The sequence below is a fragment of the Rhododendron vialii genome, chromosome 4a (genome assembly GCF_030253575.1).
Source record: "Rhododendron vialii isolate Sample 1 chromosome 4a, ASM3025357v1".
NCBI lineage: Eukaryota > Viridiplantae > Streptophyta > Magnoliopsida > Ericales > Ericaceae > Rhododendron > Rhododendron vialii.
This window is the reverse complement of record NC_080560.1, coordinates 38,668,377-38,690,660: the sequence shown is the minus strand read 5'-3', so window position 1 is coordinate 38,690,660 and position 22,284 is coordinate 38,668,377. Positions and strand designations below refer to the sequence as shown.

The following is a 22,284-nucleotide window of genomic DNA, read 5'->3' as shown; positions in this document are numbered from 1 at the left end:
ACTTTGGGTCGACCCCAGACATCGCGCGCAACTAGTGTTTTCCGGTCCACGTGATATACACTCGACTTAATTACAAATCTAGACTTTGTGTTTTCCGGTCCATGTCACGGGGCTGTTTTTCGCCTAGAAATCTGTTCGTGATGGCACCAAGTTTGCCAGCAACTTGGTCTCAGCCAACTAGTGTTTACTTACACACCCGATCTGTTTGAACGTCTAGAAACACACTCAAGAGTTACGGAAACCGTCCTAATCTTTATTAAGCACCAACTTACAAAGGAATACACCCAAGAACCTAGACAGAATATCCCCTGACTTAGGCTACGAAAATGCTTGCCTAAATAGGCTTACAATCATAAAAACATGGCCACTAAGTACATGAGATCATGGGGCCAACCCATGATCTTGCAGTTGACACCCCCAACTGCCCTAGGGCTGTGCTGGCACTGCCAGAATCTGCCAGCACACTGAAATATGAAACTGCCTGGAGATAACTGCCGATAACTGCCCATTTCTGTCTTGGACACCTGTCCCATGCTGCCAGCAACACATGCAGCCCGTTTCTGCCTTGGACACCTGTCCCATGCTCCCAGCAACATGTGCAGAATGCTGTTAACCGTCAACAACCGTTTTGCCTGAGCCAATGCAAGTCTGCCTCCGTTTTGCCCGAGCCAACTCAAGGCTGCCTGGCCAATTTCGTGATCCAACCCCAGCTCCCAATACTTAGCCGTTTTTCTTGATTGCCTTGTCCCACAAGCCTGCTTCTCGTTTAGCATCCTTGCCTCGATATCATCGGGTCATCACGTGCATCACGACTGCCACTTGCCTTAGGGACCAGTGCCGATACCAACCGACACCATCGGGTCACCTTGTAAAGACATGTCTGCCTCATGCCTTTGTTTCCACCGGTTGGCTAGAGTGCAAGGTGCCACCGCTAGCCAAGCTTAGCAAGCTTTGGAAATCAAGGTGCTAACATTAATCCACATTACCATCCCATGCTAACCGTGTTAAGTAATTACAAATCTAAACTTTGGGTCGACCCCAAACATCGCGCGCAACTAGTATTTTCCGGTCCACGTGGTATACACTCGACTTTTTCAAGCAGCTTAAGACATGCAACATGCTCTCTGCACACCGCAGATGTAATTACCCAAATACGTAAAATTTTGAAGATTTCGCAATGAACATATACTAGTTGGAATCCCCCTGGAAAGTTTGTTGTGTGCCACTTTCCCCTGCTCCAAGCTTTTCATCCCTCCGATTGTGTCGGGCAACATTCCTCCCAACATATTAAAGCACACATCAAACACTGTCACATATTTCAACAGCCCTATCTCCGGCGGCAAACAGCCACAAAATTGAGTTTGTTATTAGCCAAAACAACAACGGAGACAGGAGAGTTGCCGAAGTTTCTCGGCAACAATGACCGTTCATGAACAAGCCGGTCAAGTTTCAAGTCAAAAGGCCTTGATTTTACCTCCAAACCAATTAAACTGGATATTGAGGAAGTTAGGCTTCTTTTGTTTCGACGCAAGATATTTTACTAAAAAAATATTTTTCTTGTAAATTGATTTTGTCAAAAGGAAAAGTTTCGTTTTTATTTTTCAGTGTTTGGCTGATATTTGCAAACTATTAGCCAAACACTATTTTAACAACAATTATCGACAAATCAGCTGGTGCCAACTAGGAAGCTAGCCACTTCGCAATGTCAATCAGCGGGTATCATAATCCGGTATACATAATATGCAGTGCTCTATAGCCTTTGGAAAACAACTTACCGAGCAAAAAGTCATTTTACGTCTCTTGACTGAATATATTTAACTGTGTAAAATGTTTTCCCCTTATTTTCTACTACCAAACAATGAAAAACTTTTATGAAAGGCCAACTGCTGTAATGGAATTCTTAATCAAATTTTGACTTAGGCCCCGTTTCAGAAAGGGAAATAAGTACTTATTTTTTAAGAATGCAATTTTAATCTCAAAAATCACGTGCTTACGCAAATAATTTTTCTATCAATAGAGATCTTGTTTGATAGATCTCATTGAGATCTTTTATACAGTGCAAAAAAAATTGAAAAATTATTTTTCATTTACATTATTTTTTAGTTTGAAAATGTAAAATAAATACTTACGTATTTTTTAAAAAAATCTTCTGAAACGGGGCCTTAGATTGCCACGATTCCATTTTTTTATCAATCAAATCTTCGTTTGCGTTCACGCCTTTTCCTTCTGTTATCAATGAAAATTTGTATACTCGGTGGAATCTAGCATATCTTAACCAAACCCTTCAGTCTTCACTTGGGCTCAACGCGTGCTTGTATAGTTGTATGATCAGGGAAGGCTTATTTGTTTTAAGTTTAACTGTTTTTTCTATTGCCTATGGTTTCATAAATTTTCCATCAATCAAAGTGCTTCATACATGCTAAAGTTTTATTCAAATCTTTACTTCAATTTCAATAAAAGAATGAGTAAATGTTTGACATGGTCTAAAGATATCATAAACCTAGACTTGGAGACCATTCTTTTAAGGGTTTTGAATTTTATATTGTAATAATTATCATATTTCTTTCTAATTATTACTCTCATTTTTCTCTCTATCTCTCTCAAACCGTTACTCATATTTTTAATCATTACTTTATTTTTCTCTGCATTCATGGGTGTTCCACTTTTGTGGAAAAGTAACTTTTTTGAAAAAGAAGGCAATTTCAAGCTTAAAAAATATGTGTTTACGCAAATAATTTTTCTATCAATATGGATCTTGTTTGATAGATCTCATTAAGATCTTTTAAACGGTGCAAAAAAAATTGAAAAAATATTTTTCATTTTCATTATATTTGAGTTTAAAATTATCTTCTTTTTTCAAAAAATTCTTTTTTTAGAAAGTAGAACACCACCTCATTACCTACAAATTCAAAAATCCCAAAACAAACGAGTCAGAAGGTTCTTTCAATTTTCAGATTTTGAACAATAGTGTAAATTTGTAATTTTGGTCTTATTCAATTTTAAAATGATGGGAATAAAAGACAGAAAAGTTTATGAGGAAAACACAAGGGGAGTGTCGTTCCCGCCCCAATTGATTCGTTGAAACGTCCGGCCAACAGACAGCACATGGAAACTTCCTCAATAATTTCACAAACCAAAACCATACCCACCTCTGGATAAACATCAGAACTTCCTCTACCCTTTTCTCCCCATCTCTCTCTCTCTCTCTCTCTCTCTCTCTCTCTAGAAATTAACATGGCTGGAATGATGCCCATAGTTGAGATGCAGTACAGGAGGAGATCAAAGACTTATTCCCACCGGACTCATGAGGACAATAGTCATTTCCATGGAAATTACCCTTCTTCTCTGAGATCATGGATCGACCCATCCATGGATGAAGCGGCTTTAATTGCGCGGGGGCGGCTGGAGGAGAAACTTGGCTATTTCCGTCCTTCAAGGTATTCCCCCTTCACCATTGTATTTTTTTTTTTTTATAAGTCATGTATTCGGCAGTTCGGGTCAATTTTCACACACTTCAACTAATCTTAGGAGGTCCATCTCACCGTCCACTAGTAAGAATTCCAATTAAAGTCAAAGCCCTGTATGAATCGGCTCAAAGAGTAACCGACACCTAAAAGGTTTCGATTCTGAAATTTGAGGAAATTTGAGGAGGGAGAGAAAGCTGAGTCCCAAGCCTCCGCTAGGCCAACCCTCGGAGTTTTCACCATTGATTAATGAATGATTAATCTATATGAATTGTTTTCGACTTTCTTTTTGATACACAAGATTATGCTACCTCTTTTTTCTTTATGAGCGGACGTATATCAGAATTCACCAAACTAAAAATAACTTTGCAATCACTATAAGCTCAATTTAACTCGTAGTCACAATAGAAAGGAGAAAAAAATCCCGACAAATACAAGAGAAAAAAGCATCCACCTTGAGGTTGGAATATTTAGACTTTGACATCCTGATGAGATGCATGAGTCGTTGTCAACTTGCTAGCCGCAAGGTTAACTAAAGATCATACCTTGTTTCAAAGTTATTAAAATGTCCGTTCCACAACGCAAATTTTTTTTTTATTTTTTAACGAGATAATTTCAAGCTCAAAAATTATTGGTTTATTGAAATCTAAAACAATATGGATCTTGTTTTAAAGATCTCATCTAGATCTTTTATACAATGCAAAAAAAAAATTTTGAAAAATTATTTTTTATTTACATTATTTTTTAATTTGAAAATGTAAAATAAACTGCTTATTTTTTAAGAAGATTTTTGGAACGAGGCCTTATGGAGCCGGCAGGACCAATCTAGGTATATTAAATTTCTATTATTTTAAGTTTGAGTGCCCTGTAATTTTTTGAACTTTATGGACAAATTCTTGTAGATTACAATTAGGAATTACCAACTAGTTGATAAGGATGAGAAACTCTGTATACTCGTTTGTTTGACCAGATATAAGCATTGAATTTGACTACATTAATTTTTAAAGGACTTTTGTTGTTCGGTTAAATATGCGTAATACATAGGCCTAAATACGGGATATGTTATACCGTCGTCTTTATTAGTTGGACGAGATTGCATATCTTATACACAAAGAGAAATGATATTGACATTCCAAAAATTGATGCAGGCACTCCAAAAAACAAAGGAAAGTGACTTTGGAGTTACACTGATTTTGGAGTGGCTGCATCAATTTTTAGAGTGCCAATATCATTTCACATTTTATATCGCCTAACAAACAGATCTATAGGGTCCATAAGGCTCCATAACCCGCTCAACTCAACCTGTTTGATCAAGGATTTGAAATGGGAAAATGACGGTTCAAAACGTGTTTTGATAATTAATATCCGTTAGGAACATGCTAAGAACATTTGTTAATGCTGAAAATGTCCTTAGCAAGTATTAATTATCAAAACACGTCATTGGCCGTTATTTTCCAATTTGAAATTGATAACCCATGTGAGACCAGAGTCGGTCCTGATTTTTTGGAGGCTTAAAAGCGAAAATTAAAAATAGAACTTAAAAATAGAACCTGTTTTGTTGGACTATAATAATGGGATACAAAAGTAGGAGAGCTATTTACAATTCAAAAAATTTAGGAGGCCTAAAGCGACCGTAACATTTGCTTTAATTCAGGACCGGCTCAATGTGAAACATATTAAAGCACACATCAAACACCTTCACGTACCCCTCTCTTCCCGTAAATAAGATTTTCTCGTCATAAACCTTAAGGATAGTTTTGTGTACTTTTTGCAATTTTAAAATGAACTTGAAAAAGAAAAAGAAAAGAGAGAAAAGTTTAGGAGGAAAAGTTTAGAGGGAGTGTCGTTCACGCCCAAATTGATTCGTTGAAACCTTCGGCCCACAGGTTTCTTTGGAAACTTCCTGTTTCACACAAACCAAAACCAAAACCAAACCCACCTCTAGGGATAAACAACAAAACTTCCTTCCTCGACCCATCTCTCTCTCTCTCTCTCTCTCTCTCTCTCTAGAAATTAACATGGCTGGAATGCTGCCCGGAGTTGAGATGCCGTACAGGAGGAGATCAAAGACTTATTCCCAACGGGCTCATGAGGACAATAATCATTTCCATGGAAATTACCCTTCTTCTCAGAGATCATGGATCGACCCATCTATGGATGAAGCGGCTTTACTTGCGCGGCGGCGGCTGGAGGAGAAACTTGGCTATTTCCGTCCTTCAAGGTTTTTCCCCCTTCACCGTTGGTTTTTTTTTTTTAATAAGCTTTTGCGCACCTTGATTAATCCTATGAACCAATCCCACCGCCCACTTGCAGAGATCCCAATTAAAGTCAGAACTCTGTATGGACGACCCCTAGAGGAGTTGATGGCATTTCGAACTTGAAATTTTAAGAGAGGGAGCAAACCCTAACTCTCAAGTCTTGACCACTAGGCCAACCTTTGGGGTTTTCATCATTGATTAATGAATGATTAATCTATATGAATCTGTTTTTTACTTTCTTTTTGGTACACAAGATTATAACACCCATGCTCAGGTCAGAATATTCGAACTCTGATCTCCTGATGAGATGCATGAGTCGTGGTCAACTGGCTAGCCGCAATTGGTTTACTGAAGATCATACGTTGTTTCAAAGTTATTACTAACTCTTTTCTTAATTCAACCTATGGAGCGGGCAGGACCAAGCTTAACATCAACGCTTTGAATTTTTTTTATAAAAAATCATTGCATGTCAATGTAGGTACGCATTGCGTTTTTTTATATACTAAATTTCTATTATTTTAAGTTTGAGTGCCCTGAAATGTTTCGAACTTTATGGACAAATTCTTGTAGGTCATATAATTAGGAATTACCAACTAGGTGATAAGGATGTAAAACTCTGAATACTTGTTTGTTTGACCAGATTTAAGCATTTGGATGTTTGTTTGACCAGATATAAGCGTTTGGATGTGACTACATTTTTAAAGGGCTACATATTCGTTGTTCGGTTAACATATTTAATTTACCGTTTCGAATAAAATGCACGTAATACATAGGCCAGAATAGTACGGGAGATATTATACGATCATCATTATTAGTTCGATGAGATTGCATATCTTGTACACAAATTCTATATTGCCTAACAAACAGATCTATAGGGTCCATAAGGCTCCATAACCAGCTCAACTCAACCTGCTTGATCAAGGATTTGAAATTGATAACCGTTGGGAGGTGTGGCTCGAACAAAACCAGATCCGAATCAATTATAACCTGATCCACCATTGAAGCCATTGGCGGATTGTTCTCACAACAAAATACTTCTGAGAAGACCAAGCATATTGACCTTATCACATCCAAGAGACTACTGCGCTCCACCCGGACCAGCACTTTCCATCATTCACCCAAGCATAGGACCGACTTTGATTAAAATTTCAGGTCCTTTTGTTGAAGGGGACATGCTAGAGAAGAGTCCTTCAAACCTAATCTGGCCCAAATCTTCATGAATAGAAGATACAGGCTATACATACACTTTTAATTTGTCTGTTGAAGAAGTTTCTATAAGGCTGCTAAATGTCTTAATATCTAGTATTGACACTACTACATTGTACTAATTTGTATTTTCTTTCATATATGTGGTTTGTATTAATTTGCGTACTAGTATTTTTTTTTTCACACTTTCTTAACAAATAAATAAAAGCTACAATGATGTGTGTAATGGTTTTGGCCCTTTTAAGTCTTTCGTACAAATAAGGCAGTACTAAGTTTAGCCTCTTTATTAGTTTGGCGGAGTTGTGCACATGCAACTGCTCTACCTGTTTAGTACAATCAATGCCCGCCCCTAATTCTGGGCAAGGCAGAGCTAACTAACTGTAACTCATCCCGCCTCAGTTCAACTGTTAATATCCATACGCCTTCCGATTCTAGTTTCATATTCAAACGCTTCGTTTGTTTCGGGCAGAAAAACCTTTCTAAAAACCGTTGTCCATATTAATCAAATCCATCTTGTGTTCTCTCAGTAACAGGTTGAACGGAGTTCAAGCATATGAAGGTAGAGCCGATCAACTTACGACGACCGCAAGAGATAGGAGCGATGATCAACACTTGGTTTCAAGAATACTAGGGCGAAGACCCTGGAATTTCCAATTAATCAACAGCAGTACAAGTAGTAAATCGAAAGGAGGGCAGCAGCTGATCTGTGTTGTGTGCTTGGAAGGTTGCCGGGCGGAGGATCAACAAGTGATGGAATTGCCATGTTCCCACAAGTTTCACTCCAAATGCCTAAACCCCTGGCTTGCTTCTCATCCCAATTGTCCCAGTTGTCGAAGCCCGGTTCAAATCTAAGTTGCCTCTAGTGTATACCTTGTGGCCTTTTTGTGTGTTACAGAAAATTTACTTACTAGTACTAGTTGCTGCAACTAAAGTGGTTTCAAGAAACACAGATAGAATGGGCCCCTTTGTTCTTAGCGGGTGCCAAATTTTGAAGATATATTCGTCTTTTTGTCTTCTTTTCTTGTAAAGTAGTAATTATCAATTTTCAATTCTCTCAAAAGTTTACAAGTTACTGAGCGTCGCAATGTCAAAGGGGTGACGCACCTTAACCGTGATTGATTTAAATAGTGAAATCCATTCTTTTTCATGCTGGCTTTTTATACCCAACAACGTCGGAGGTGGAAAATTGGGTGGTTGGCGTGTTATAAGGTCATGTGGTGCCACTGAGCCACCGGATATTGATTCCAGTGGCTCTTGGAGTGGTTGCAATGAGATGTTATATTCGAGAGCTTACTGTATGTGTGTTACCGTCTGCTCCTTTGATAGGCGAGGGCTGAAGCCCTACATGTTCTGATCCACCAACAACCATCTGAGTAGCTTCGTCCCTGAATGTTGAATATTTTTGTTTTACAGTGGAGAAATGGCGTCTGGAAATTTCAGTTTTACTGGTTTCTCGAACAATTTTCAAATGGAATTTCATACATGATACTAGAACTATACTACCAGTATTGGATTCCAAGGAAAAGGGAATTCGGAAGATAGTGCGTGCTTATCAATTCAACATACAGAATCTATACCAAAACATAGTGTGAGTGGTAGAATAATGGTATCTATTGCTATACTAATATTGGTATGTTAAGTGAAGGTGCGGAAAGAGGGATTCAAACAAGGCTTGCCCCTAAGAGGTCACTAGGTTAGGTCACTAAATCGAATTTCATGAAGGTCATACATCCAAAGCTTGGAGTCACTGGAGTTTCCCTAACGACGTAAAACCCGAAAACCAAACCAAGTAAATAGTTAGAAACCGCTTGGTTCACTTGCTTATTTGCTTAATAAGTTATAAGTAAGACACATAATAAACACAGTCGTTTGGCAATTCATTTTGCTTATCTGCTCATTTACTTTATTGTAGTTTATGGATTAACAAATAAGTAATAGCAGTCCAAACTATTTAATTCACTAATTAATTTGCTTAAGATGAGCAAATCAAACGGTTAGCCCAGTGGTCAAGGCCTTGAAATAGGGGTTTGCTCCCTCTTAAAATTTCAGATTCGAGTCTCTCAAATGCTATCAACTCATTTGGGGTCAATCCATACATTCAAAAGCTTTACTCTATCTTTAATTGGAATCCCGCTAGAAGGCGGTGGGATTGGCCCTGCAGAATTAATCAAGGTAAGCGTAAGTTGAACTGAACACCTGAGTTATCGAATCGAAAAATATACAAAAGCCAATGAAGGCCTGCTGAAGGCCCCCATTCCGAGACAGCTTAAAAAATCTTTGCATGAATAAGCCCAATATCTGATCAAAAAAAAAAAGAAAGAATAAGCCCAATATAAAAAGACCTCTTTGGCGCGGATAAAAAAAAAAAAAAGAAGACCTCTTCTGCATTATGTTAAAAAAAAAAAAACCAGTCTTTTTCATACCGATCAGCAGTGACCCCATTTGTGCGAAGACCCAACCGAAAACCCTCCTTTGCGTTTTATTAGACCTAAATCCCACCTCATTGTCTTCGAAATAGACTTGAAACAGAACTGGCCAATATGTGAAATACAAAGAGCATGACAATCAAGGTTCCGTCCCAAAGGAAACAACGTTGTTTAGCATTATCCTAGTGACTAACAAAACATATCTGGCCCTTTCGATTGACTTTTCTACGCCATAAGATCATGAAAAAGGAAGAGAACACGGATTCTTTTTATTTTAAAAATCGGATATTCGGCTTAGCTTGTGCGTATTTTCAATTAATTTTAGGGCAATGAAGTTAATTACCGGGGTGAACCCTCCAGTGGCCCGAAGTTTGGATTGTTTAAACTCCGTGAGATTCAGGCTCCGTTCCGGAAACAAAAAAAAAAGCCCTTATTTTAAAAAATATATAATTTCAAGCTCAAAAATTATAGACTTATTGAAATCTAAAAATATGCAATATAGATCTTGTTTGAAAAATCTCATCGAGGTCTTTTATACGATGCAAAAAAAATTAAAAAATTATTTTTCATTTATATTATTTTTGAGTTTGAAAATGTGAAATAAGCTGCTTATTTTTTAATAAGGTTTCTGGAATGGAGCCTCAATATGTTACCTCGATCACATGGAGGACAAGCACTTATTAGCTTCCTCGTGCTCGCTTCACGAAACCACCGGGGATAGAAGAAAGAAGAAGGTTCTAAGGTGGAGTTAGTTGTAGGTGGTGTTGTGTTGTGGTCCTGAGATTGTAAAGAATGGGCAATATTTGCCTCTACTCATACAACAATTCAAACACAATATTAAATACAATCTCTCACATACATGTGAGCTCCACACACACTATTATGTGTGGGCCCCACATGTATGTGAGAAGTTGTGTGAGTTGTTATGTTTTGATTGTTGTGTGAGTAGTATTGTCCGCAATATGCTCAACTGCGCAGTTTTGGACATACAAACCAAGAAATAATATTTACTGATATCTGTTAGAGCTGATTTTTTACAGGGTCTCATAAAATATTATTTTAAAATTTTTGAATATTTTTTTGTATTTTTGTAAAATCCTGAATGAACTCTATAAAAAATATAATGAATAATATAGTGGTTTGATTTGGTATAGTGTATATAGCATGTCTCGGCAACAATATTTGCCTCTCTTATGGCTGATAATCAGTCTCTGTCAACTTAGTTGACACTAGTTTCCACAGATGTAGTTAACTATAGTTTGGAAATTGAAAGGACAAGCCCACCTATGTCTTGAGGTTTTTTTTGACATGATATGTCTTGAGGTTTGAGGTCCCATTTATAATGTACAAGAAACTGGAAAAAAAGCACTCTCCTTTCACGTTAGGGATAGTCTATTCTGTCAATAACTTAATAATGTGCCCAACTATGAAATCGTACTTGTTTTTTTTTACTCTTTAAATATTATGGTGGAGAACACCATAAAAATATTATGGTGAAGTTAAGATGCACATAAGCTGATCTGGACATTCAATTAAAAAAAAGAATATTATGGTTGAAAACGCCATAAGATAAATAAAATGATGTACACTTAATTAGTGAGAATACATACAATGATACGAGTACTATAACCCTTTTAATTTTGTACAGTATATGGTAACTACTTAAAAAGTAGTGATGATGAATGCTAAGCGAAAAAGGAATCTCTCACGAGAGCTCAAATTCTCTATCTATACACAGTTGTTTCTGTTCCAATGTTTTCGTGTATTATCTGTCATAGAATTATGCGAGAATTTTTTCATGTCTCTAGATTCTCACATGATCTAATGACTTAGGTTAATCCTCCACTACATGATCATGTGCGAATATTTAGGCTTGTTTATTTTTGCGAGCTTGAGCTCAAAAAAACTTAACATTCCAAGCTCGAAAAAGGCAAAAACGAGCCGTCCACGAACTGAATGACTATTGCATTTTATCCTTTTTTCTTTATCAAAGAAGTAACTTCCAAAAAGGCCAATTACAAAAGAAGGGATCCGGAAGCTGATCAGACTAGTCATGAAAGCAAGTTTACCGGTGAACATGTATAATGCATTGTGAACAGTTCACAATTCTATTTTAACTATCAACTTTTTCCTTCACAATTCTACTAATACTATCTATTTTACCTAATACCAATTAAAAAATATATTTTTCACTCATTTTTTATTATTTTTATTATTTAAAAAGAGGAGAAAGGAGGGAGAGAAAGAAACAATAAAAAAAATTAAGGAGTACAAACAATGTATAGGTAAAAATAGAGTTCAACCGTTCATAAATTCATTTTAGCTACTTTTTTACCTCTATTGGTGCAGCGTGTTTTTTGAATTTTTTCTATCTAAAGTAGTCAAAAAATCATTTCCCCTCTGCTGATGTACTTGCTATAACAAAGATTGGAGTTATTACTGAAGAGGAAAACCATACACCCCAACTCCCAACGCCCCAATTTATCCCTATTCTAGCTCAGACACGTTTAAAATCTTCCGACTTCCCATCCGTATCCCCCCATGGTCCTATCGTTTTACATTTTCAAACCCTTCCATTAAATACAAGGAAAGGGACTCCTCTCTCTCTCTCTCTCTCTCTCTGTTCTTTGTAACTCTCGAACATGGCCTCTGCTATTGTCGCCGCTGCTATAATCGCAAACCTCCTCCTTCTTCTTCATCCTTGGACTGTTACTTCTGACATTTTCACTCCTATACTTGGTCTGTTCTTATTCCTTATCTTTCTCAATTCGTTTTTTGCCCTTTGGCTTAAAGTTGCGAACTTTAAGATTGATTTGCAAAAACCCCATAATGGGTTTGGGATGTTACGACCCATTACCAACTGGGTCGAGTTTATTTTTGAAGATCATATTACGAATTGAGGATTTTTGAGAGTTTTGATCATGTTTTAGGGGTTTTTCTTTTGTGTTTCTTGATCTTTGACAGATGATGTGTGCAAGGGAGTGGAGTGTGGAAAGGGGAATTGCAAGCCTTCGTTAAACACCACTTTCTTTTTCGTCTGTGAATGTGAAATTGGGTGGAAGCAGACTCGCTCTGACAAGGACGATGATTTCAAGTTTCTTCCCTGCGTTATCCCCAACTGTGAGCTCTCTCTCTCTCTCTCTCTCTCTCTCTCTCTCTCTCTCTCTCTCTCTCTCTCCATACGACATACGTACACACATCTATATACTGTAAGATTGTCCAGTTCGAAAAGTGAGGACTTTAAATAATATACTGGAGTAATTATTGTACGAATACGTGCGATTGGCATGAATTTTGTGTGGAATAATTTGCGCTGTTTTTAGTGGCCGGTATGTGAAATGGTCATATGCATGATATAAGAATTAGCTTTTTTATGGTTAACTTGATCTTTCTTTGGATACTTAAATTTTTCAGTGGATTTGTTACTATGTTGTTTATTATAGGCATTTTATAATCTAATCTCTTACTGGTTCCGTTAATCCCACCAAACATTCTGAGTATAGAACTAAACAATGCGAGTATAAATAATGGGATCAAGATTTGTGATGTAACAGATGCATAAACTTATTGGGTCTTTTGGAATTTATTTCGGTGCTCAATTTCAGGAATTCCTAATTGGTTGATGCTACTGTTGGATCTTGCAGTGGTTGCAAGTTTTTCTTATTTTTTTCCATAACGGGATGTCCAGGCCAGTTACCACGCACCTCGACTAATTTCGGGGTCCTGAAGTTAAGGACCGGGCAAACCCTCTTGTGGCCCCAAGGTTTTGAACGTTTGGCCTACGTGGGATTCGAACATGCGACCTCATGGTGGACAAATTTATTAGTTTTCTCGTGCCTACTTAGCCAAACCCCGTGGGGGGTTTGCAGTGGTTGCAAGTTCCAAATTGCATTTGCCAGAATGCTTGCTTGAGTTCGTCATATTCTTTTAGTGAAGTGATGAGAAGAAATATACGCCTTTGTGGGATCAGCTCCCCTTCATACACCCATTTTGTTGGGCTGGCCGCATTGTTCATCTCGTAGTTCCTCCCAGAAAAGAACTTTCTCTGCCATTCCTACTCTTTTTCTATTCATCTTGATTAGATATCGATGGGCACGTGGAAAAGTTTAATTTTTTTTGCTACAAAAATGGACTAGAAAACAAATTTTTAGACTTAATGGGGTAAAACGGAGACTGTAAACAATTCATTTGACATGTATGTTCCTGAATAGACACAACACACACAATCGCACGAAGAATAAATCAAACAAGAACATAGAGAAAGGATATAGAGATTTTGCGTGGTTTTCCAATTGTGCAGGGTTTTAAGCATGTGGTATTGGGAAAGTTAATTATATCGGCGATAGAGCCATATATGGACCGATAGGAGACTGTATTAGTCAGTCAATACGTAAGTAAATAACGGTATCGAAGGTCCAAAATCCCGTTATGTAACGTCCATACGACTGGTAACGGCCTTTTGTTTAAAGCCTTGCAATTGTGTAATTAGGTATATCAACAGCTCAGTTCACATTTCACTATGTATTGAATGAAGGAAAATTATAGATTACGTTGGTTGCTGCTTACTACATGAATCAGGCTTCACAAAACTCGGCAATGTAAACTGTACAAAAGGAAATGACAATTGTGGGTCCTTGCTGCTGCATGAACGGTAGCTAAATTCCATTACTTATTGGACGTAAGAACTGGTCAACAATTTCGTGCTAAAGGCAATCTATAACGAGTAGCACACGGCAATATCATAATGAAACTGCGGCTGACTTTGTTTAGTTCTAGTTATTAAACCATCTTGATTGTCGTACTAAGTTTAGATACATCCAGTTTTGTCCAAAAGGGTGAGTAGGCGTGTGTTAAACTCGCAAGCTACTGATGTTGCTCGGACTAAGGCGAAGATCTTAAGTTTTCATTTTAAATTGTTGTGGTAGCTAACTTACGTGAGCGATCAGATTTGTTTTTTCGTAAACTTGATGATTGACTGTATTCACCGGATGATCTTTTGTTTTCTAGACTTTTTAATATTGTGGCTTTATCGCTGTTGACAATGCTTGGTTTTCCAGGTACCATGGATTTCTCTTGCACGAAACCTGCTCCTTCTGTTCAGGATAAAGAAACCCGTGCCAACATTTCAGTCTTTGACCGTAATCGCCATATTACTACTGTTTTCATTTGACATAGTCTTGTAATTGTAGTTTCCAAGTAACGTGTGAGTGTGTTCTTGTAGCTTGCCACTGGAGTGATTGCGGCGGAGGCACATGCAACAAGACATCGCCAGTCACGTATACTTGCGAATGTAAAGAGGGGTACTACAATCTACTCAAAATCGGGGCTTTCCCATGCTTCCAAGACTGTAAGAATACAAACCTACTACAGTAATATACTTCCTATGTTTCGTTGCGAGCTGAGGGTATTTCAAGCACAGTTACGCTCTGTTTGGACCGCGGAGGGATCGGAGGGAAAATAAAAACAACGGAATGGATTTAAAAAAATTCCTACCTTCGCATATCCGTTTTCCTCTTTTTCCTTTCTCAAATCAGTACATAGATCCCTGATGTTTGGTCTAGGTTGACAAATTTAGTGGGAAAGAATAACAGCAATTTTCATCCTTGAAAAAAAGTTGTTTAATGCATAATGCAGCAAATTAGGCCTCTAGGACAAAGACTGACCTGAGTTTTCATATGTGATTTAAGGTGCACTTGGGATGGATTGCGCGCCCCTCGGGATTACAATAATGAACAACTCATCTCCTACATCACCCAGTATGACTGACAGCAGTACCAACCAAGGTGAGATTTTCACTTCCAAAAACCTATTTAAATGACTTTTTTTTTTCATCACTTGTCCTGTATAAGATACAGTATATTTTTACTGAAGTATCTACCAAATATCAATCTTAGCTTAGGATATTCCAGTTTCACTAATTTCTGTTCGTTTTCTGGCAAAAACTTAAGTAAAAAAAGCGTTAGAATTTTGTTAACTAGGGTCACTTATCGCTGTTTCATTTCATGGTTACTAGAACACTCGTAACTGGTTACATCTTGTTTGGCGTTGTAAGTATGTAATGTGCTTAATTTCATGATTTTGCAGCTAGCTCCCTACCGCATGGTAACATCAATTGGTTGATTACCGTTACAATGATCTTGGCTCCAGTCATATTGAAATCGAACTAGCCAAAATAGACATTGAGGTTTTTGTCTTCCCATTCCCACGGTTCATCCTGATATCATTTCATTTTGGTGCTTATTGCCTAATGCCCCGTTTTGGTTAGGTGTTAGGGCTCATTTTTACGTATTCACGTAGTAGGAATAAAGTTGATTGTCACATGCTAACGGAGAGGGATGGGATTCTACAGCTTGTTATCAACTTTGTAAGTTAGTTGTGATCAGATTGAAGTATTGAACATATCAGCTAATCAAAACTAAGCCACCGTACCTTGTTATGTACAATGAAGCATAGCTGATGTAAATATTTAGATACGCCGAGGTCTTCTTTTTTGTTAGGGATCGTGGGTCACACAAAGAACACAGACATTAAAGACATAGTATGTGGTTTTTCTGGAATGTCTGCTCAACGGAGAATAAAAAGTTTTCACTGTGCGATTGCTGGAAAATGGAGTTTACACAATGGTAACTCTTAACTATTAAAATCTCTGGTTTCAAAAACAAAGACGAGAAATAAAATCTTATTAAAGACTCGTTACTAGTCTCCGCTTGGCATGCTCTGTGATCAACGTCTCCGCTTGGCATGCTCTGGGAAAAACGCTGAACAGCTGTGAAAAGGCCTGTTGGGAGCCGAATTGGCATTGCCGCAACCTCTTCGAGTCTATATGGGGTGGTTGGGGTGGGCCCCGTTCTCTTCTCCGTATGTCATGTGAGAGTCCTTTTAACGTAGGTCCAAATATTTAGACCCCATTCCATTAACATTTTTTCTACCTTTTTTTCAGACGTATCGAAAAAGTAAAAAAGTGAGGCGTAAAATTAACAAACGAGAAAAAAATTCAAATAATGACAACCCAAAAGTCCTAAAAGTTCCTATTGGAACAAGGTCTTGTACGCAAGTACAAAAATGCGAAGTACAACACCTAGTGATAGTGTTGTGTCACGGGTTCTTGGTTCATGCCTATGGTTTCTGTTAAGGATGTAGATAATAAACTTACTCACTAACAGTCTAAGCTTTTGGGTAGATTTATTTCCCAAACCAAAGATGAAGGGGTGCACATGATACACCCAAATAAGGGATGAGTATTGTAGACTTTTTCAACCGAAGATGAAGAATCTAATCGTTTGATGATTGGTTACATTAATTTGCTGGGTTGAGGCTGGGGCTGTACAAGGCAATTTTGGAATCATATACTAATTCTGTGTAGCCCAAAACTGACACAGTCCCAGTTACGGCCCAATGTGATCATCCGTGAACATCCTAAATAGGCCTAATAATAGTTTGTATCTGGACATACCAATTCAACTAGGCCCAATACTGCCACAGTCCAAGCTCTCTCTCTCTCTCTCTCTCTCTCTCTCTCTCTCTCTCTCTCTCTCTCTCTCTCTCTCTCTCTCTCTCTCTCTCTCTCTCGAGATAGAGATAGAGATAAAATCATAAGTCAAAGTACAAATTCAAGAAAGTAAAATAAAATAATCCCTTGAGTTTAAGCTTTTGAAAATAAGGTCGTGTTGTTTGAAGGTGCCCAGTGGACTGCAATGCGTGCTATCTGGTTATTTCCGACGCCATTTTGGGATTCCACTTTAGTTATTTGATATACTAATATTGTAGAGCTTGTGGAATAGAATAATCAGGTGAACTTATGTTTGTCAAACATCTATTAATTTTGAGTACATTAACCTTGAAGAAAAAAAAAGTATTGAGAACGATGAAATAAAACTTGATCAAGAATTGTGTTTTATTTTTTTGTTAATAAATTTTCTCCGATATTTAAAGATATCAAATGAGATCCGCAATGGGCAGATGGCACAGATAAGAGGTTACCGTAGTGCGTCAATGCACTACGAAAGTATAGGGAATCTCAATGTACTCAACTAAAATTTCGTTATGCTAATCTGAATCATTCACTTTGTAGAGTTTACTGAGAATATCATTCAACCAAAAATAATAATAATTTAAATGATTAGATATCATTAGTACATTTGTCAGACAACATTTGTTAAACGAAAATGGATGGCCAATACAGTTCAGAAATGTATTGTGAGACAAATCAATTTTGGTTGTGTAGACATCTTTATCCGATTAGCTTGATTTTTGTTTTCCATGTTTTCAACAACCTCTATAAACTGACAGATCAAATGGCTGGATACGTGTAGTGCAGGGGGTGCCCTACAGCACCCCGAATCACGATGACGGAATTTTAATTGAACACATTGAATGGTTTGGATTTGTTCAGAGAATTTTACCGATAAAGGATTCTTGCTACCAGTATTCTTACCGGTAAGACTCTACGAGTAAATACGAACCATTAATTACGAAGATAGACGATTTTAAATTTGGACTGTTTTGTCCCGTGGATTTAAGGGCAGAATGGGATCCAATTCCACTGCCAATTGCCAAATGAGCACGAGCTGCACCTCGTGCCTACTCGATCAATATGAATAGGGTACCTTTTAGCTGTGGCCGAGATCCCCACGTCTTCCACGGAGGTTTCAATCAGTCCCTAATCAAAGGTTTTCGTGACGATCAAAATCAAAACAGTAGTCACGTTTGCTTTTGGAAATCCAACCTCGTAAATCGCTGCACCTTCCCTTTCCGGCCCCCTACCGGCGGCATTACGGCTGTGCATTCACAGCCTGTGTCGACTGACACCCCGGTTTACACTCATTGACACCTTTCTCCATCAGTATTTGATTATTAATTCTAAATACTTATTTTTTTCTGCTAAAAGTGATTATTTCACACTACCTCCCTTCCAAATTGAAAGTCTCTTTTGGTGATTTCAACTATTTAAGGGAGGATATTCAATAATTACATCTAGAATGTCTTTTTCTACCTATTTTATAACACTTATGGTTACCTGTGAGGGACACTTTTGAAAAATTACCAAATTTTTTTTTGGAAAAGGATCATCATTTTGGAATAACTCAAAATGAAATAATGAACTCTCCATTTAAAACAGAGGGAGTAAAATATTTGAATAAAAGTAAAAAAAAAATTTCTTTTTTGATAATTTACAAAAAAAATTGGCACAAAACTAGCAAATACAAAAAAATTGAATAAAGACAAAACGTATACTTTTTTCTAAAAGTGCAAAAAGTGTTAGTGGAACAGACAATTACATAGTGAGAACCCCAAACAAGTTGAATCAATTATGCAATTTTTCATAGAATGTTGAAAAAAATTCATGCATCACGATCTTATTTGAAAATTCGAGTCGTCTATTCTGTATATTTTCAATATGCTAATAGTGCAAAGACCTATATCAATCGAATATCGATATGTGTTTGATCGAAATATAAAATATGAGAAGTGCTAGCCGTACCGACCAATTTCAAACCGAAACCGTACCGACGGCCGCTCCGGGCTGTCTCCGGCCACCGGACGGCCGATCCGAGCCGTTCAAAAATTCTAAAAAAAAAACCGAGGGGCCCCACGCGAGAATAAACGGCATCCGATGTGTGTAGGGTAGTTAGATCGAGTACCCTATTTTTCGAGTATACATATATACACGAGTATACACGAAAAATAGGGTACTCGATCTAACCACCCTACACACATCGGATGCCGTTTATTCTCGCTTAGGGCCACTCGGTTTTTTTTTTTAGAATTTTTGAACGGCTCGGATCGGCCGTCCGGTGGCCGGAGACAGCCCGGAGCGGCCGTCGGTACGGTTTCGGTTTGAAATTGGTCGGTACGGCTAGGATTTCTGATAAAATATTTATCTTAAGAGAAATAGATGATTTTCTCACATGACACATAGAAATCGTTGAGATGAGTAACAATGTCTGAGGCTCGTAAATGATTTACATATCGATGCGGATGCCTACAAAATAAATGGTTGATTTGGATCGACAGATGACACAATATTCTATTATGCATCACACGAAAAACACATGAAAAATTGTTACATGAGAAAATCTTAATTCAAGTTGCAACGGATACTGCTTTTGAAGGACGTCATGAAATTAATCCAACTTTTTATGACGTATACGTTATGTTTGGAGTGTAATTAAAGGGACATTTCCGCTAAGTTAGAAGTTGTAGACTACTTCTTAAAGCTATTTGTAATTAAGTTGTTTCTACTAAACTAAAAGTTGTAAAAAAAAAAAATGTAGGATTAGTAGAAGAAAATGTGTTGAATATTTTAGTTTAATAGAAACAACTTAAATTTTGAAAAAAAATTACTCCATCCGTCCCTTTTTAAGTGTCCTGCTTCGTAACTCCAACTTATTAAAAAGACATCATCATTATATCTTTCACATCAACTTTTTCTTCTACTTTCTCTACTTACTCATCATCATTACACTTTTACTCACTTACTTTTCAAAATGGAATTTACTTTTAGGGACAAAATAGACAATGCACCAATTTTTACCCACTAACTTTGCAAAATGGACACTTATTAAGGGACAGCACAAAATGAAATACTGGACACAAAATAAGGGACGGAGGGAGTAATTAATTTATTACGAACAACTCAACTAAATCCAAAAAGTTGTAGTGAAACGGACAAACTCTTTTCCGCTTTCAACATAATCAAAGATTCCATTGAGAATGAACAAGAAAAGAGGGACCAAACATCTTCCCAAGTGGATCAATTAAGGAGTTCTTTTTTTTTTCCAATCAGTGGATCAAGGAGTTGTTTGATAACTTTGATTGATTCACCATCTATTACTGGAGGAGTAGCAAAATTCTCCAAACAATGTTTTGTTTGCGAACACTACTTTTGGAGCATCGCATACAAAACACCCGCAATTTAGATTTCTATCTGAGTCTACATGGTTCGTCCCCACAGTCCATCCAATTGAGTAATTGTTAAGTGGTCTCGGCATCCAAACATCACCAACGCCACATTTCTTTCGAGATGTATATAATTAGCGACCGTTCAAAAGTACTATAGAGACACTACGAAACCGTTCTCCAACAGATGGATGGAAGGAAGGCTGGTGGTTGGAAGGTTTTTATCTCTCCATTAAATCAGCAGATGTGTAGTGAGCATCTTCTCATGAGTAATGGTTCTGTCCCATCTCTCCACCACCACCATCATCATTACTACATTGATTAGCACTATACAAACCTCCAGTGGACCACTATAACCACTATACAATTCAATAATACTATCACCACACTTACTTTTTACATCTAAATACACACCCATACACATATACAGTGGGTGTGTATTTTGGTGTAGTTGTAGAATGACTCTATACAATTAGTCCCGCGTTAACAAGAATTTAAGTTCTAATTAAACCATACTTATCAGCTTATTGTTTATATACTTTATAGGACCCACTCATCTTGCCAAATGTTGGTGCTGGATTGGTGCTTGTGAATTCAGCAAGTTTGTCATTTTCATCTAGGAAAAAGATTCTTTATCCTCTATTTTCAATGCATTTAAAATTTAATTTGTTGTGTTCTTTGAAAATTGTGTTGCTGAGTAAAGTTGGTGTTCCACCTTCCCTTTTTAAAAAATAAGTATTTATTTTATATTTTTAAACTCAAAAATAATGAAAATAAAAAATAATTTTTTGATTTTTTTTACCATTTAAAATATCTCAATGAGATATATCAAAAAAGATCCATATTGCTAGGGAAATTATTTGTGTAAACAAATGATTTTTTAACTTGAAATTATCTTCTTAAAAAATTAATACTTATTTTTGAATCTGGAACAGGAACCTTTTTTGTTCCTATATGTAAACATGGAGTGATTTTCACACTTCATTTTTTTTCCAGCCCATTCCTATTTTTGTTTTTATAGGTAAGTTTACGTGATTAGCTTTTCATGAGTTTTACACTTTGAAGCTTGGGTTATATTGTAATATACATGACAAGATGGCAAAAGAAAAGTGCGATTATTTAAAAATTAAAAGAGTGTAATAGTCAAACGTGCGCTTTGAAAGAAAGCTTTTCTGAAAAAAAAAAATGGAGTGAAAAATCATTGTGCTTCCTTTCAAATTCGCACCCAAAACTTCTTGATGATCCTTTCAATACACTCTAACTTAAAACTTAGTGATCTTATTTTCTCTTTGTACATATGTGCTATACTTTTACTATCCCGTCTTCAACCGACCAACCCGAGCATTCCCTATTTCCCCCCTCTAGCGACGTTCACCGCCACCACCAACATTGGTCTCCTTCCTCTCTTTTTCCTTTCATGCATTGCTTAATTTGTTCGCGATCTGTGTGCTGATGTTGTCTCACTTGATTGTGAACAACCACCATATCACTATTGTTCACACCACAACCACCTAGTTTATCTGGATTATTTCTCACAGAAATGATATTGGTACCGACCTCCCGGTACCGAAATCGTACCGCCGGCCGCCGGTGGGCCGTCTCCGGCCACCGGACGGCCGATCCGAGCCGTCCAAAAATTTTAAAAAAAAAAAACGAGGGGGCCCACGCGGGAATCAACGGCATCCGAGGTGTGTAAGGTTCTTGATCCGAGCACCCTTTTTTCGTGTATATATGTATATTCCCGCGAATATACATATATACACGAAAAAAGGGTGCTCGGATCAAGAACCTTACACACCTCGGATGCCGTTGATTCCCGCGTAGGCCCCCTCGTTTTTTTTTTTTTAAATTTTTGGACGGCTCGGATCGGCCGTCCGGTGGCCGGAGACGACCCACCGGCGGCCGGCGGTACGATTTCGGTACCGGGGAGGTCGGTACATGTAGCACTACTCTATTTCTCAAGTGTGTATACTAAGATCAATTAGTGCTTTATTCTATTCCCACGTCATTTTACTAGCAATGCTAAGATAA

At 37.5% G+C, this 22,284-nt stretch overlaps 2 protein-coding genes across 4 annotated transcripts; both read left to right on the top strand.

The window, feature by feature from the left end:
* Positions 1 to 3,136: 3,136 nt before the first annotated feature.
* On the top strand, positions 3,137 to 8,094 carry LOC131324253 (E3 ubiquitin-protein ligase RING1-like). Of its 3 annotated transcripts, none has more exons than XM_058356143.1 (2): positions 3,137 to 3,437; positions 7,462 to 8,094. In XM_058356143.1, the coding sequence occupies exons 1-2, from the start codon at positions 3,235 to 3,237 to the stop codon at positions 7,778 to 7,780; spliced, it is 522 nt and encodes a 173-aa protein (XP_058212126.1). In that variant the 5' UTR covers positions 3,137 to 3,234; the 3' UTR covers positions 7,781 to 8,094. The 3 variants fall into 3 exon arrangements, with proteins under 3 accessions (XP_058212126.1, XP_058212125.1, XP_058212124.1); XM_058356142.1 differs by having other exon boundaries at positions 3,235 to 3,437; positions 7,456 to 8,094; XM_058356141.1 differs by lacking the exon at positions 3,137 to 3,437 and adding an exon at positions 5,483 to 5,685 and having other exon boundaries at positions 7,456 to 8,094.
* Positions 8,095 to 11,828: 3,734 nt separating this feature from the next.
* On the top strand, positions 11,829 to 15,827 carry LOC131324252 (uncharacterized). Its single transcript, XM_058356140.1, has 6 exons — positions 11,829 to 12,093; positions 12,319 to 12,474; positions 14,412 to 14,492; positions 14,576 to 14,701; positions 15,042 to 15,137; positions 15,439 to 15,827. Exons 1-6 carry the CDS (start codon positions 11,997 to 11,999, stop codon positions 15,519 to 15,521), a joined length of 639 nt encoding a protein of 212 aa, XP_058212123.1. The 5' UTR covers positions 11,829 to 11,996; the 3' UTR covers positions 15,522 to 15,827.
* The last annotated feature ends 6,457 nt before the right edge of the window (positions 15,828 to 22,284 follow it).